The following is a 17,478-nucleotide window of genomic DNA, read 5'->3' on the forward strand; positions in this document are numbered from 1 at the left end:
ACTGCTCTCACAGTTTAGCAATACTCTCATTCCTGTCTTTTCCTGCTCATTCTCTTAGTACATGTTCGCTTTTATAATCTACCACAGACAGAGACAAAGATCACAGCATAGCTGATATTTTTAGTGGACAGTTCTCACGTCCACTGTTGGGAAGTAACTATTATGAGTCGCAAAATGTTAAATTACAGTTGAGCTACTCTTTTGATAATGTATAAAGATTGAATTACTCACAAAAAGTAGCAAACTGCACTTCTGTAGCATTTATCTGGCACAAAAAAAAATGATACTCTCAATTGGGGTGACCGCATCAAACTGGGACATCAAAATGACACTTAAAACAAATAATATTTAAAAATAATATTTAAAGCATACTGATAAACAGCATTATACAACAGTTAGTTCCGGTCTTAGAATATGATTGAACGAGAGCCGTTCCAATCAGCACTGGGATGCTTTGCTGTATGTAACACTCCGCTTGTGTTTGTGGCATTCTAAACTAACACATAAAAGCAGCGCAGATGTCTTTTCATTTATCCCTGTAATATTGAAGAATTTAGCCAGCAGGTGGCAACAAAAGACAATTTTTGTGTGTTATGAGTCAGTTGAATTGAAGTTCCTTGAGTCAGAGATATCAGTCAGCGAGCAGGTTTCTTTGAAGTCATCAGAATGGTCTCCCCATGATCGATCGGATTAATACTACGCTACAGCTGGGAAATAGATTTAAACTAACAGCTTCAGCATTAAGTCTCATCACAGCTGAGAGATAATATTGACAGACCAATAACACATACTCACACATAGGGTGCGTTTAGGTGGAGACGTAAACATTAAACAAGGCGGAGGAGAGTATAGCTTTTATAGTGAATGACTACTGCGAACCGGCTATGTGAAATATTCAGGGGGGACCCCCACTCGGATGTCTATTTTTATACAGAAAATAGGATGTATTTGACCAAAATTACATTATCTTTAGCAAGCTGACTAACACTACACTACAGCTGAGGAATAGAGCTAAACAGCTTTATAACTGATTGGGAGTCGCGACAGAGGTAGGTAATCACACTTGCTCAATCACTCTTCTCTCTTTCTCTCAAAAACACATCCTTGTTTCTCCAAAAACTTGTTAGACACAGCCCAAGCCATCGATACTAGTTCTAAAGTGACATTTTTGAGTTAGTAATGGAGGTTTGAACACATATTTCAACCTAACAATGGCAGATCCTGATCCATGGCATAAGAAAGTATTTCCATGCACAAGTGCATTTTTTTGTGTGACAGTTTTTATTCATTTATTTGTTTGTTGAACTGTTGTATAAAAGCAATATCACACTCCCTATATCATGCACCTGTATGTCCCTATATCAGCATCTGTAGCCGAATCACAGCCATGCTGATATAGGTCCATACAGCACTCTTGCTTGTGTGATATTGCTTTAATATACAACAGCTAGTTCCGGTCCTCGAATCTGATTGGACGAGAGATGTTCCATGAGCACTGATGGTCTGACACCATCAGCACTCGAACGCTTCACTGTGTGTATCACTCCGCTTGTGTTCGTGCCATTCTAAACTAAAGTGTAAGAGCAGTGCATAGGTGTTGAGCTACTGTAGGCTATGTGTCTCTTTTTACATCTATTTTTTTTTACATTACATATGTTAGCCAGCAGGTGGTGGCAAAAGATCATTTTTGTGTGTAATATGAGACAGTTGGTGACGTAAAGTGAATCCGCGTCAGCCACTGTTTACATACAACAGCGCTCCGTTATCGCTGTTACACTACTAAAGCTAGGAAATAGCTTTAAACGAACAACTTCAGCATTACGGCTCATCACAGCTGAGCAACACAACAGATTGATTGATTACAGAACTCAAGGCACTTACCTCTTACCGGAGTTTCCACATTGGAGAGAAAATACTGTTCAAAATAGTGGAGGAGATTGCGGTTTCTATAGTGAATGACTCTTGCGCACCGGCTACCGCGAAATAGAATAGGAATACCCCACTTGAATGGCTATTTTACCACTGAGAAAGCTGATCTTCAGAAAGCTGACAGCATCTCTGCTTGGGTGTGGCAACAGGTGATCACACACGCTCCTTGTCTGTCTGTCTGTCTCTCTCTCTCTCGCTCTCTCTCACACACACATCCATACTTGTTTATCCAATAACTTGTAAGAAACAGCATAAGCCCCGATACTATTTCTGAAGTGACATTTTTGAATTACTTACAAAGGCTTGGACGCATCATTTGGTTTGAACCAGCAACGGCAGATTCTGATCCGCCAAGTAAGAAAGTAGTTCCAAGCACAAATGCGTTTTTATGACCGTACTGAAGTGCAATTTACTTGTTCATTGAACTGTTGTATACAAGCAATATCACACTCGCAATCGTGCTATATGGCCCTAAATCAGCACTGCTGTGATTACCTATGTCACTCGGCCTGCGGCCTCGAGCCTGCAGCCGAATCACAGCAGTGCTGATGTAGGGCCATCTTGCACTCTTGCTCATGTGATATTGCTTAAGTATTTAACTGCTTTTTAAGTATACTTTAACAGTATTTAAGTATTTATTTTACTACAAAATGTTTTATTTAAAAGGATGCACCATGAGTTCTGGGAACACAAGTAATGACTCAAATGATCTTTTTCTTTAACTAGTTCATTCATTCATTCCTTCACTTAAATGAATCAAAGAGTGGACTTCTAGCTGAGAATATTTGCTTATTGTCTCAGCTCTTTTGGTTGTAAGGCTGTGTGTGCACAGTGTGTCCAAAAAAAAAAAAAAAAAACTGTGATGTAACATATTGATATGGTATATAACTACTTAATAAAATAGCTTGTTCCTGGAAGCTATTTGTATTACTTGGAAAAACGCTGAGCTAGTGAAAGACATAATTAGGCTAGCAGTGTTGCTACTTTTAGTAAGTCACTCCCCAATACTGCTCAGGCCTATCTGAGTAATCTTTAATACTAGCAGAATTATCTGAAATATGGGAAGTGTTCTAGTATTCTGTTAGGGTTCAACACACTACAACCTTACTCAACTCATATGACAGGAGAATCCAGGGCTATGTATTAGTTTGTGTCTTGCTGTTTTTGTGTTCTACCTGCATCTCCAGACAAAGACATGGCGCTGCGACTCCTGGCCAGATAGGAGTGTGTTGGTGTCTGTAGTCGACTGACCATCATATTCTCCCATGGGGTCAGAGGCATGCGACGCATACCTGGACGGGCATAAACACAGGCATTTACTCTTGTATTCTGTAATTAAAATTAAAAATACTTATGCATTCAGATCAATGAACATAAATGCTGAGCAAAGTAGCTTCAACGTGCAACAGATAAACACTTATCACATACAAATGGCATCACATGCATTGACCAACTTTAACCCTCTATCTGCCCAGAGTGAGCTAACCCATTGACATTAGCTGGTGACTGTGAGGCAGGCATTAAAGCTTTGTTTTTGTTTTGTCAAATTAACTAATAATAAAAAAACAGGGTTAGTTAACAGCATTAGTCACAAAATGGTTGCCACCTGCTGTAGGAAAAAAAAAACATGCAAACTAGCAAAAAGATGACAGCAATTAGGGATGCAAAACCGTATCAGTGTCGACCAAATGTATTTTTTAACTGTCATCATTGGCCAATAGCAGAAGCAGACAATATCAAGGCTTACATTTTCCAATTTAAACAGTATACTCTCTATCATTTTGAAGGTATTAAACCATTATTCAACTTTTCAACTGTATATTAAAGTGTTTTGGTGGCTGATTTCACTCAAAACAATTCTAAATTGCAGCGAAGTACACCAATGAGTCAAAACATTTTGACCACTCACAGGTGAAGCAAATAACACTGATCATCTCCCAACAAGGCCAAATGTCAAGGTCTGGGTAGATTAGATCAGGGTTTCTCAACCACTGGGTCACGACCCAACAGTGGGTCACGGATCATTGTCTGCTGGATCGCGAGATATTTTCTGTCATGAGTACAAATTACTAATTAGAAGGATCGAACTAAACATTTGCAATGTTTGGGGCAACAGTGACCTCTATTGTTGAATCGTGTTAATATATCCAGGTTTACGTAAACGATCATAAGAGGCTGCATTTCTCTGACGTTAATTATTAGCTGTCCAGTCACAATAATCCATCAATGCCACGAATCATTCTTTTTGGATAAGGTCTCTTTACATAGATGGCAGTGGCCCCTTTCAGCAGGATATTGCGCCCTGCCACATGGTAAACATTGTGCGGGAACGGTTTGAGGAACATAATGAAGAGTTCAAGATGTTGCCCTGGCCTCTGCTGCTAATGTCTTGGTGCCAGATACCACAGGACGCCTTCAGGGGTCTTGTACTGTAGAGTCCATGCCTAGAAGGGTCGGCAGTATTTTGGCGGTACACGGAGAATCAACGGCATATTAGGCAGATGGTCATAATGTTTTGGCTAATCAGTGTATATGATGCAGGCCAACATATCAGTTATTGGCTAGAAGATTCAAATAATGATGGCTAAAATTTCTACATCAGTACATTCCTATTAGGAATTTCTAGTCAAATGACAGCACAGTTCCCAATATGAAGCATGCACCCATGCACACACACTTAAACCACTTAACAGTGCACACCGCACAGCTACATAATACACTATAACACACCATATGTGTAAATGGGTCATTGACAAATCTTTTAAAAATCTAATTTAAAACATGTCAAATTTGTAGAAATGTAATCTTTGTGTCCATGTTGGTTTCATACATTTTTGAAAAACATTTATACAGTAGCATTTTCTACCCGAAAAAATTATAATAATTTAATGACTTTAATGAAAAATCTCAAGTGGTGTAACCATCAAGTAAAAGGTATTAAAATACTTCTCTTGCACCATGAGTGTACAAAACTAGACTATACATTTAAAAAAAGATACAAAATATTTTTGTAATATTTGTAATATTTAAAATATTTAAAGTTACTCAATTTGACCGAACAACATGTGCCTTTTCATAAAAATGTCTAAATATCAGATAAAAAATAAAAAAAAAAAAAAATAAAAAAATAAAAATATAACAGTAATATGGGTCAAAATGGGTCCTCTCTGTTTTATGTTTTTTTTTTGGTCACATGACAACAGAATGGCTGCCTACACGTTGGTTACGCCACCTGACTTTGATTTGGTGGGCAAAAGTTTTTTAAATATTAATAATGTTTTAAAACAAAATCGTTTCACTGCTTATTTTATTAAAGAAATATTAATACAATTATTCCCAACTACATAAGCCAAAATGTATTTTATTTTTTTCAAGAATTTTTGTTTTTAAATGAGATTTTTTTACTGTCTCTGGACTTTTTTGACTTAAAGCCCCAGAAAAAATATAAAAACTCATCATAAGAGGTGTATTCAAGTATGTGGATTGCATAATTTATATTTTTGAATAACTTAATAGGTCAGAAAATAAAAATGAGCATCACGTCATTGACCCAAATACTGGAATAGAAACACAGACTGCAGAGTTCTGTGTTAAGCACATGTTTGACCCCGGATAAAACGAATCAACAAAGATTCCTGGATGTATTAAATCCACCTGCTTGTTTGTCCTGAGGGATCTTCTCTCTGGAGATTTGGGATTTGGACTGTGTTTTTTTTATCAAGCAAGTGGACAAGAGAGACGTCTGCTTCTTTAAGGCTTGGACCAACAGTACAACAACACACAAATATTAAACAACACGCAAATACACATACACAGCAAACACAAAAACAACAAAAATGGTCAGTATCAAAACACAGAGAAGGGGCAGTTTCCTTATGGTATAATCCCGTAAATTCATGTTAAGTGAAATCCAAACTGGTTGCGAGACAGTTATTTCACAATACAAGTCATTATGTGATAGTGTGTGCACACCTTGACCCAAACAAAAAAAAAAAAAAAAAAAAAGTATAAAAGAAGATTTAAGGAATTAAATGTGTGTTTGCGTTTACCTCTATCTGGTGAATTAAGCAGGGTGGCTGAGGACAAGGACAGACGTTTGGAAATGACTGGATCAGTATGTTTGGACAGATTCATGGTGGAGACAGACCGTCTCTCAGCATCTACATATAAACAGACACAACATTCATCATCAGATGCACAAATCAAGTGAACAGAAGAAAGTAGATGTCGGCCGATATGGGTTTTAAAATGGCCGTTGCCAATATCCAGAGAGCAAGGTGGTCGATATTTAAAACAATAGTAAATGACAAATAAATTGGCTAAAAATGTATTAACTTTTAGGTTGCACTTTATTTTACAGTACGTGTACTTTCAGTATACTTAGTGTACTTACCCAAGAAAGTACGGACTAGTATAAGGTAAATACATGTACTTAATATGGGTTAAGGCTAGGGTTAGGTTTAGTACCTTGTAATTACTATAGTTGTTGTAATTATATAGTACATAAATGTGGAACAGTACTGTAAAATAAAGTGCTACCAACTTTTATTTAGCATTATATTTACTCAAACTTTCACACAAAACTTTAACATAACTTTTTCCGTTTAGTCTTCCCATTTTAGTAATTGTTTTCACATAAATTGTGAATTGAAGAAGGAAATAACAACAGTGCACAAAGTAGTCCAGCACGGACGGTAAGTGCACATTAGCAATCGCATTTCCTCAACTTTGTTTATTCTGCCTGGATCGTCTGCTTGGAGTGTCACTGACAGACCATTGTACAACATTTGTGAGTCAGAGGGACACAGTTTGGAACCAAGCTATTATAATATGCGCTTCAGAGGTATATACACTCACTGAGCACTTTACTGGGAACACTACGGTCCTAATAAATTGCCCAGCGTGGTTTTCTGCAGTTGCAGTATGTCCGCTTCACGGTTCGATGTGTTGTGCATTCATGTTATTTTGCTCACTACAATTGTACACTCAATGTTTTTTGTTTTTGTCTCCATTCTGAGTAAACTCTAAAAATCCCAGGAGATCAGCAGTTACAGAAATACTCAAACCAGCCCGTCTGGCACAAACAATCATGCCACGGTTAAAATCACCAAGATCACATTTTCCCCCCCCATCCTGATGGTTGATGTGAACATTAACTGAAGCTCCTGACCCGTATCTGCATGAATGTATGTACTGCACTGATGCCACATGATTGGATGATTAGATAATCACATGAATATGTAGGTGTACAGGTGTTCCTAATAAAGTGCTCAGTGAGTGTATGAGTGCTCCACACAGCGGATTTGCACGAGTTTCGTGAGGTTTGTTAATTAAATCTGTTTAAATGAGATATCCGCATATTTGCAGACGATATGTGATAGAAGTTTTACTGATGTTTGCCTTTGTATTATTAGACATGACAGTTAGCAGTTACAGGACATGCTTGAGGAGAGAGAGAGAGAATGAAACACCCGAGCACTTCAAACATCATGAGTTCACACGCGTCTGTCGCGGTACCATTTAAATGAGACTGTGTTGCACACTGGTCTATTATTGTAGTAACACGATGGCACTAACAACAAAACTGTGAATGGTCATTTACATGTCTCAGATGGCCTCGGCGATATATCGGTCGACCAGTAGAAGAAAGGACTATAGAAAGTTTGAAAGCAGGGATGATGGGGTAAGAGGCTTTACAGTGGCCTTTTCTATAGTGTGCTTACCTGTCGCAGCTAGCTGGGGCCAATTTTTAAGTTAGTTCTGAGGAAAAGTGCTAAATCTAATGACTACTAAGGATGGCAGCACCCTTATCTGCTTAATGCTCAATCTGTCTTCCATTTGTGTGTTCCAGGATGGACAAACACACAGACATGTTAAAGCTCACAAAACATCTGTTATGGTATACATCTTCAGTATGCCACTTTAAGTGACCTAACATCACCAATGACTACTTTAAAGGGTCATATTATGGGAAAAAATGTTTCTTGCTCTTTTGAAATAAGAGTTATATGTACTATGGAAACACAAACATCCCAACAGACCATATATTAAAACTAAGCTGCAAAAACAGGTTGTTCAGAAATATGTCACAGCTATGAGCTTATTAACATATGATCACACCCATATTTACACATCAATGTCAATGATGTCTATTCAACAACTTCCAATCACAGTGAAGTATTAAGCAGATGTAGGATAGACAATATTATTTCTAAACACCAGCAGAGAAAGATCCGATTATTTGAGGTATCTACAGTATATATTATATGCAATTTTCATGCAAGGGTTTAGCAAATCATAACAGAGCTTATTTACATATAGAAGTCTTACAGAAACGGGAGCCAAAAAAATAAAAAATAAAATAAATAAAAATAGAAAATACGAATTCCAAGGGTCAGAGAGAGGACAGAATTGGTCATGTTAAAAAAAAAATTTGTGCAAGAAAGTTATTTTCAGGGACAAAAGTAAAACATTTCAAAAGTGAAAAAAAAAAAAAAAAACCTTTAAAACAGAAACTACAGCCTGTTACTAGGGTATGAGTTTGTCTCTCTATACAAAAAATAAATAAAATAAAAAATACAAGTCAGATATAACATGCTATTGATCGAGCAGTTTTTTCATGTTTATTTCTCCAGGTCAACGTGGTGAAATTCACAGAAAACTACTAGTTAAAAGAACTACAGACTGATGCTACGAGCTCTAGCTAATGCTGCTCTACACTAAGTGTCATATTCACATTTAGAGCAAAGCTTCTGCTGACGGGCCAAGCTGAAAACACCATGACAGTGCTCCAGCCCAGCTAGATCCAACGGAAAGAGAGCAGACTCATCAAAACCTGAGAGAGAGAAGCAGGGAAAGAAAGAGAGAAGGACAGAGATAAAGAACCATACAGAGAGAAAGAGAGATATATTGGAGGAGAATATAAAGGGAAACAAAGGTAATGTGCTGTGAGCTCACAGCTCTGAGTCAGCATATGTATGCAAAAAAGAAGCGAGATGCTGTACAGCAAATGTTTTTAAATTAAATTAATAATACCACCCTTACGTACACTCAAGCACACACACACACACACACACACACACACACACACACACACACACCATAACTGCAAATGAAAGGGTTAAAACACATCCCAGACAGATGCACACCATTACGAAATAAATATTAGGACTTTAAAGACAACATAAAATGGCATTCACAATGCCTTTAACTGGGCATATTTCAATGTAAAACTGAATATTCATGGCAAATTTTGGAAGGCGGTACTAGATCATGTAAAGCAGGCTGTGAAATTACTGGTTATTAGGGCTGGGTATTGGTACAGATTTCCCAATTCGACTCAATTATGATTCAAAAGCTCTCGATTCGATTCTGATTCGATTTGATATAGATTCATATGGGTATATTTCAGTTAAAATGTCCCCTTTGTTTACATATGAAAGAAATTCTCTCCCAGCTAAGGCTGTTAATTATACATTATTCAATGACAAATGGGTTGCGTGGATCTCGTCTTTGGACACACACACACACATTACACGGAACAACTTTTACTCTCAACACTCAGTGAAAGGATCTCGCTGCCGAATACTCCACCAATATACTACACAATTAATGGTAAGTGAAATCAAAACATTTACCAGCCAGTTGCCAATATACATTTTAGTCGCATAGCACGAAATTTGGTTGCAAATGCGAACGATTTCCTCTCATTGTAGTAGAGGGTTGCGCGTAGAGTAAAAGATCGATCATGGGATTTAAGAAACGATATAGAGATCATTCAAATGAATAGCGCGATGCATCTGAAAATCTATATTTTTACCCACCCCTATTGGTTATTATTTTTCCACACATACATTGACATGGTTATGTCAGAAGAATAGTACATTTGTTTCAATGCCTAAGTACAATGATTATTAATAAAAAAAAAAAAAAACATCTTTAAAACATGCAAACCACACTAAAGTGTGCTTGTATTGAAACAAACCAATAAAACAAAGGGACAATGACTGTAAAAGTCTTTACCACTGTTGTGTGAGGTGCTAGCAGGGAGTGTTCCACCCCAGCTCCAGCGGTTCGATTTCGGCCTGGCTTTCTGACTCCTCTCCATAGTCCTTCTGATAACGGCTTCATACCGAGCCTGAAAAACACACAATCCAAATAGATGAGCAACACTTTCTCTGTGGTCCAATAGTTGTATGCCTAAGAACAATAAACTTTTGCACAAGCTGGAAGAACAGGTCAAACTCCAGCACAGACTGAGGTTTTTTCAAGGTCAGAAAGGGCAAGAGGTGTAAGCACTGCACGTGGGACAATAAACCACAAAAAAATAAACAAAACATCTGTGCACGCAGTGTAAACATGATGCTTTTTTATATTCCACCTGTGCTATTTTTTTTTAATAGCTAGTTTACGTCGATAGATGGTTTGGCTGTTGCGTTTTTAAGATGCTCTGTTAAGTTCAACTTTTGTTATGCAGCGTATCAATGTGTCAAGTTTTGTTGAGGAAATGGCAGGACTCAAAGGGCTTTTATTGTTCGAAAAATATAACAAAAACAAACAAAAACTACCCGAGGGGGAAAAAAAAAAAACACAGTCCAGGGCGACAAACAAGATGACGGGCTGGGCTGGGCTGGAACAGACAGACAAACAAACAGGACAGGACTCGACAGGCAGACACCTAACAGGGGGGAAAAAATCCACAACGAACTGGCACAAGACAAAAAACACAATGGGGTTAAATAGGAAAGAAAACAAGGAGATAACAAGGAAGAACAGGTGGGAACAATCAACTAATAATCAGACAGGTAACAAGGAAAACGAGAAGGTGGGGTTATCATGAAGACAGACACAAATGCACAAGGGAATGAGAAAACACAAACCCTAGTGCATTCACACAGCACAAGACGAAACAGAAGTGCCTGACCTCAGCCACAGAGTAAATAAACCAAACCAACTGAAGTGGCTGAATCCAGACCCAAGACATAAAACAGACATGGAACACGTACATGTCAGGGTTCTGCCACAAAGGGAAAAAAAAAACCAAAACTAAGGACAGAACTCTGACACAATGTCCATTTTAAAATGACGGAACAGTGAGAATAAGCTAAGGTCAGGACAAGTATCTGGAGAGTATTGAGTGCTTACAAGTAGCAACTGTAACGTTTATGCTACATCTCATGTTAGAGCCAGGACGATTACTATTTCGAAAGAAGTAGCTAACAGTAATACAGTAAGTTAGCCTGCTTTCTGGATAACTGGCAACGAGTTTAGGCATTAAAACACATCTCAACACCTCTGCATTATGCTCCATTCTGTCCAATATAGTACAGTATGACTTCACAGCGATATTTATACTGGCATATGCTTGAATAATGAATGATGAGCAAAATAAAGATAAATATGGGGTAAATATAAAGTTTTGTTATAAAGATAAACAAAGGAGGCAGTTTTATACAAAATGGAGAATGAAATCTCTCATATATTGATGTTTTCTTGTCACCTTCTCCTCCTCTAGTTTCTGTCGTCGTTTCTCCTCAACCGCAGCTCGTTTTCTCTCTTCCTTTAGCCGTTGCTCCTCATATTTTTTCCTGCGCTCCTCCAGCTGTCTCTCATGAAACTGTCGGGCCCTCTCCTCTCTCTCCAGCCACTTAGAGCCCCGTACAGCTTTAAAGACACACATACAGTACATTTCAATTAATCTTTTGTTTTATTAAATTTAATATATGGAGGGTGATTCTAAACTAATTGTTAAAAACCTTTTAAATTTAAGTAAAAATTGAAGTGTGTAGTTTAACCACTAATGTCACCAAAAATATTTGAAGAAATATGCCATTGTTTGAGCCAGTTCTGTTATGTTGATTGCTCAAAGAGCATGCAATTAAGGGCCATGAGTAGTGCAAATATTACTCCCTTAAACCTAAAATATAACGGTATTTAATTTGGCAGAGCCCTCTATTCTTTTGGCCAAAAAAGTCCTGGAAATGTTAAATATATGTGGTTACATTGTCATATACATTTTTTCCTACTGCCTAATCATAAGACTAAAAATATTTAATTAACATTTAAATTATATCTTTGTAATAGGTTCAAAGGAATGAGGAAGCGGGAGGTGGCGATTCTACTCAGGAATATCACTTTTTATTAAACAAAACCAAAAACGTATTCGCTTAACAGCACAGTGGTGCAGCTTCAATTCAAACTCTAATAACTCAGGTAAGCACACGGCATCAGCCAACACAACAGCTTCTCAGCTGGGCTTTCTCTCTCAACTGCCACTGTCTCCTCTCCTTAAAAACTCCAATCACTCCTCGCTGAAACAAAAGGCAGGTGTTAAGCACAGGTGATAATCATTTTCCACTCATCTCCCCCGTTTCATTCTCCACAGCACGGCGCTCTGCCATGCCCTCGCCTCCACATACCCCCACCACCTGACTCAGCTGGGGCCAGGGCATTGACTGACTGATTCCCTTCCCCCTCGGCATGGTCCGAACAGAGGCCTTCTCTAGCAGGTAGTACTGGAGAGTGAGGACCGCCCACTTGATGGCCAGACACTCCTTTTCTATCGTGCTGTACCTAGTCTCTCTTACCGAGAGTTTTTGGCTAATGTACAGCACAGGGCTCTCCTCACCCTCCACTACCTAGGACAACACAGCCCCCAACCCCCGGTCCAATGCATCCATCTATAAGACAACAGGGAGAGAGAAGTCAGGGGAATGTAACAGTGGACCGCCACAGAGTGCTGCTTTTACTTGTAAGAAAGCCTATTGGCATGGCTCCGTCCACTGAACCGGGTCTGGCGCTCCCTTTTTAATGAGATCAGTCAGCGGGCTGGTGACATCTGAATAATTAGGCACAAACCTCTGATAATAGCCAGCCAACCCCAGGAACTGTCTCACTTCCTTTTTGGACTTGGGCCTCGGACAAGTCGCAATGGTCGCAGTCTTATCAATTTGGGGGCGCACCTGTCCATGACCCAAGTGGAAGCCCAGATACTATAATTCCACCCTCCCAATTGCACACTTCTTCAGATTTGCCATGAGTCCCGCCCACCTCAGCGACTTCATGACAGCCCTCAGATGCTGGATGTGCCGCTGCCAATCATTGCTATAGATGATGATATGACACGCGGCATATGCAGCGTGCGGGCGAAGGACCTTGTCCATGAGCCCCTGAAACATCACCAGGGCCCCAAACAAACTGAACGGAAGTGTAACGAATTTGTGTAAGCCGAACTGAGTGGAAAAGGTAGTTTTTTCTCAGGATATGGGAGTCAAGGGAATAAATATCCCTTTGTTAAATATAGTGTCAAATAAAAACGAGCTGCACCCAACTGATCAAGCACTTCATCAATGCAAGGCATTGGGTATGCATCAAATTTTGACACTGCATTCACTTTTCTATAATCCACACAAAACCGGATTTACCCGTCACTCTTAGGAACTAAGACTACAGGACTGGCCCAGTCACTGTGGGATTCTTCTATTACCCCCATGTCAAGCATAGCCCTCAATTCCTCCCGCACTTCCTTTTTTTGTGTTCGGGTAAACGGTAGGGACGACTGCGTACCACTACCCCTGGGAACGTTTGGATATGGTGCTGTATGAGATTCGTTCACCTGGAAGGGCCGAGAACACATCGGAGAATTCTCCTTGCAACCTGGCGACCTCTGCGATTTGGGACAGTGAGAGGTGGTCTCCACAGGGAACCGGGCTGATTTGATTGTTGATTTTTAAACTCATCTCTGGACCGAGCTCCTCCCTCTCCGGGACCACCATCACCAAAGTCACGGGGACCGCCTCTCTCCATAGTTTTAGGAGGTTAAGGTGGTAAATCTGATGGGCTCCGCCTTTATCTGTACACATTACCTCATAAATGACTTCCCCCTCTTGCCGCGTGACCTCAAAGGGCCCTTGCCACTTTGCGAGTAATTTAGAGCTTGACGTGGGTAGTAATACAAAAGACTTTATCTCCCTGTGTAAATTCCCGTAGCCGAGCCCCCCTGTTATACAGCCGGGACAGGCATTCTTGAGCCTGTAGCAAATTCTTCTGTGATAGCTGCCCCAATGTCTGGAGTTTTACTCCCAGGTGAAGAACGTATTAAATTTCATTTTTGCTAGTTGAAGGCCCCCCTCCCAATTTTCCCTCACGACTTCTATGACACCGCAAGGCTTACGCCAATACAATAATTAAAAGGGGGAGAACCCCGTGGAGGCTTGTGGGACCTCTCGAACTGCGAATAATAGAGATTAAAGCCACTTATCCCAATTCCGATCAGACACAAAAAATTAAAAAACGTATAAATCATATTCTTCAAGGTTTGATTAAACTGTTCGGCCAAGCCGTCCATTTGCAGGCAGTACACGCTTGTCTGAATCAATTTAATACCTAATAATTTGTACAGTTCACGTAGTGTACGTGACATATAACCTCACTTGCATCATCCTGATGCAGAACTGACACATACGGCCCCGGCCCTGCCTCCCCAGCCAGCGAATCGCACACCACACACTAAGACACTTTGGTGTAGGACCCATCCACACATAAACCCCCCAATAATGACTGAAATGCAGGCCAATTCATACCAAAAATTAGCAGATGTATGAGACGAGGACTAATCGCCGCCTCTATTCTATTTTTTTGCCCCTGAAATTGAATAGACACAGGCACTAAGGGATATTCATGAACGTTCCCATGCACACACCTCACCTTCACCTAGCATGCTGCACCCAAAGCCTCCCGTTGAACCAAGCATTGGTGAATCGAGGATTGATTACAACCTGAATCCACCAAGGCTTGATATGTACCCCCTTGAATACTCACAGGTATCTGGTACTTTCCTGCTCGGTCAGGGGCGGTATGCGGTGCATCAGTGTCCCAGCACACCGGCCCAGACCTTCCCCCTGCACCTGTGGCTATAGATTTTCCAACCTGGCAGAAAAGGGAAGGAAATACGGGAGGGAGGGGGGCATCCGGTTCTCCACTAGCAACCACCTCTGGCTAGCATCCAGAAGCTGCTGAGCAAATGCGAATCGGTGGCCAATTCCCCCAGCGTCACGGTCCTCCACTAGTAACCACCTCCGGCAGGCATCCCGGAGCTGCTGAGCGAATGCGAATGGGTGGCCGAATTCCCTGTAGGTCAGTGCCCGAAAGCACTGCTGATGTTGCTTGGCGTTCCGACCAACCCGCTGTAGGATGGCCCGCTTTAGGTCCAGGTACTCCAGCAGGTTAGCCACTGGCAGTTGAGGCGCGAGCTGTGCCTCCCCCGACAAAAGCAGCAGCAGGCAAACCACACACTGCATCCGGGGACAGCCCTACCCCGCTGTTGCCCGCTCGAACAGCTCCACGAAAGCTTCAGGGGCCTGGGGACCCATCTTGGCCAGTGTGATTTGTGGTGGGGGTCCCGCGGCTGTTGTCGCTACTGGAGTACCCTGCGGCAGCAAGCTCTGGAACACCCGCCGGTCCTCTGCCTGGGCTTGCAGGAGCACTTCGAAACTTGGCTCCTGTTCTGCTCGAGGCTCCAGGAGGGCCTGGTGTTGAGTCTGGTGGATGCCAGACTTCCACCAATGGCGAGGACTCCATGACGACATATCTTTCTCAATCCCGGGTTTCGGCACCAGTGTACTAGGATCAAAGGAATGAGGAAGTGGGAGACAGCGATTCCACTCAGTAATGTCACTTTTTATTTTATTTTATTTAACATTTTCTCCCCTTTTTCTCCCAATTTGGAATGTCCAATTCCCAATGTGCTCTAAGTCCTCGTGGTGGCATAGTGATTCGCCTCAATCCAGGTGGCGGAGGACGAATCTCAGCTGCCTCCGCGTCTGAGACTGTCAACCTGCACATCTTATCACGTGGCTTGTTGAGCACGTTACTGCGGAGATATAGTGCACGTGGAAGATTCACGCCATCCACCGTGGCATCCACACACAACTCACCACGCACACCACCGAGAGCGAACCACATTATAGCAATCACGAGGAGGTTACCCCGTGTGACTCTACCCTCCCTAGCATGGAAATATGCATCCTGGAGATCCACTGTAGTAACCAGACTCCAGGATGGATAGAGAGACAGCGTTTTGAGTGTCAGGATTTTGAACCTGTACTTTGAGATGTTTGTTTAGGGTTCATAAATCCAGAATAGGATGGAGAACCCCCCCCCATGGGAATTACAAAATACCGGGAATAAAACCCCTGGTGCCTTTCTTCCAGCGGTATCACCCTTATAACTTTCTTGCTCAACAGAGAGGATATTTCTTCCCCTAAAATTTGAGCTGATTCCCCCTGAGCTGCTGACATAACCACTCCATTGAAGCTTGGTGGTTTCATAGCAAATTGCAGTCTGTAACCCTTCTCCAATGTGGGCAGGACCCATGGAGACACTGCGCATGTGCGCCAGCTTCCATGCATCAGAAGACAACACATAATACAACCTCTTTCATCCTGTCCACAAAAGAAATCAGAAACTAAAATAATCTAAAATGAGCACAATTAATCCCTAAATCTCTCTCTGGTCTGTCTGTCTTGGCCTCTAACCACTTACATAAAACTGGGTGTCATGGCAACCGCTTTGCCAACAGCTCACATAACAAATGCACCTCGCCACAGCAACCTGCCCCATCAACTTAGTCATGCAGTCACGGACAGAACAAAAGAGACATGTACAGAGAAAGAGAGAGAAAGAGCAAAAGATGTAAAAAGGCAAGACCAATAAAAAAGCCAAATAAGTGCATTTTAACAGCGATCAGTCTCCTTTTGGAACGCGGCTTGTTTTGACAGTCTAAGAAGTCAGAACCTTACACCATGGGACACAAACAACAATTCAAATGAAAATGAATGTTAGATCAGACACAAAAATTAAAGCAAGCATCCTTTGTTAATAATTGTAACTCAAACATCAACTGAGAATGAATTCTGTCCGAATAGTGCTAAAAATGCACTAAATTTCTCCACATCCAAAACTTATAATTTGTTGACGTATTCAAAGCCATTTGGGCTGGAAAATAAATAATTTAAATATATTTCTTTAAATACAAAACAGATAAACTTCTACCCCACACTATTTCCCAATGAATACTGTTTTTACTTGGAAAAACATCACATTAAAGAAGTTAATTGCGTTGCCTTTAAAGTGTACAGTTGAAGTCAGAAGTTTACACACACCTTAACCAAACAAATTTAAACTCCGTTTTTGACAATTCCTGACATTTAATCATATAAAACATTCCCTGTCTTAGGTCAGTTAGGATCACTACTTTATTTTAAGTGAAATGTCAGAATAATAGTAGAGAGAATGATTTATTTCAGCTTTTATTTCTTTCATCACACTTCCAGTGGGTCAGAAGTTTACATACACTTTGTTAGTATTTGGTAGCATTGCCTTTAAATTGTTTAACTTGGGTCATACATTTTGGGTAGCCTTCCACAAGCTTCTCACAATAAGTTGCTAGAATTTTGGTCCATTCCTCCAGACAGAAATGGTGCAATCGAGTCAGGATTTTAGGCCTACTTGATCGCTCATGCTTTTTCAGTTTTCAATTTTTTATCATAT

General features: G+C 40.6%; 1 protein-coding gene across 2 annotated transcripts in view; it reads right to left on the reverse strand.

The window, feature by feature from the left end:
• LOC127419986 (ensconsin-like) overlaps nucleotides 1-17,478 on the reverse strand; it is a 67,930-nt gene that overhangs the window by 22,651 nt on the left and 27,801 nt on the right. Inside the window, exons 4-9 of one of the 2 annotated variants that reach the window (XM_051661868.1) lie at nucleotides 11,429-11,592; nucleotides 9,952-10,066; nucleotides 8,666-8,764; nucleotides 5,979-6,089; nucleotides 5,584-5,685; nucleotides 3,105-3,221 (exon numbers count right to left, since the gene is read on the reverse strand). In XM_051661868.1, coding sequence (XP_051517828.1) covers nucleotides 3,105-3,221; nucleotides 5,584-5,685; nucleotides 5,979-6,089; nucleotides 8,666-8,764; nucleotides 9,952-10,066; nucleotides 11,429-11,592 — 708 coding nt within the window. The remainder of the gene's footprint in view (nucleotides 1-3,104; nucleotides 3,222-5,583; nucleotides 5,686-5,978; nucleotides 6,090-8,665; nucleotides 8,765-9,951; nucleotides 10,067-11,428; nucleotides 11,593-17,478) is intronic. The other variant, XM_051661869.1, reaches the window with a different exon arrangement.

This window comes from Myxocyprinus asiaticus, chromosome 29, assembly GCF_019703515.2.
Source record: "Myxocyprinus asiaticus isolate MX2 ecotype Aquarium Trade chromosome 29, UBuf_Myxa_2, whole genome shotgun sequence".
Lineage (NCBI taxonomy): Eukaryota > Metazoa > Chordata > Actinopteri > Cypriniformes > Catostomidae > Myxocyprinus > Myxocyprinus asiaticus.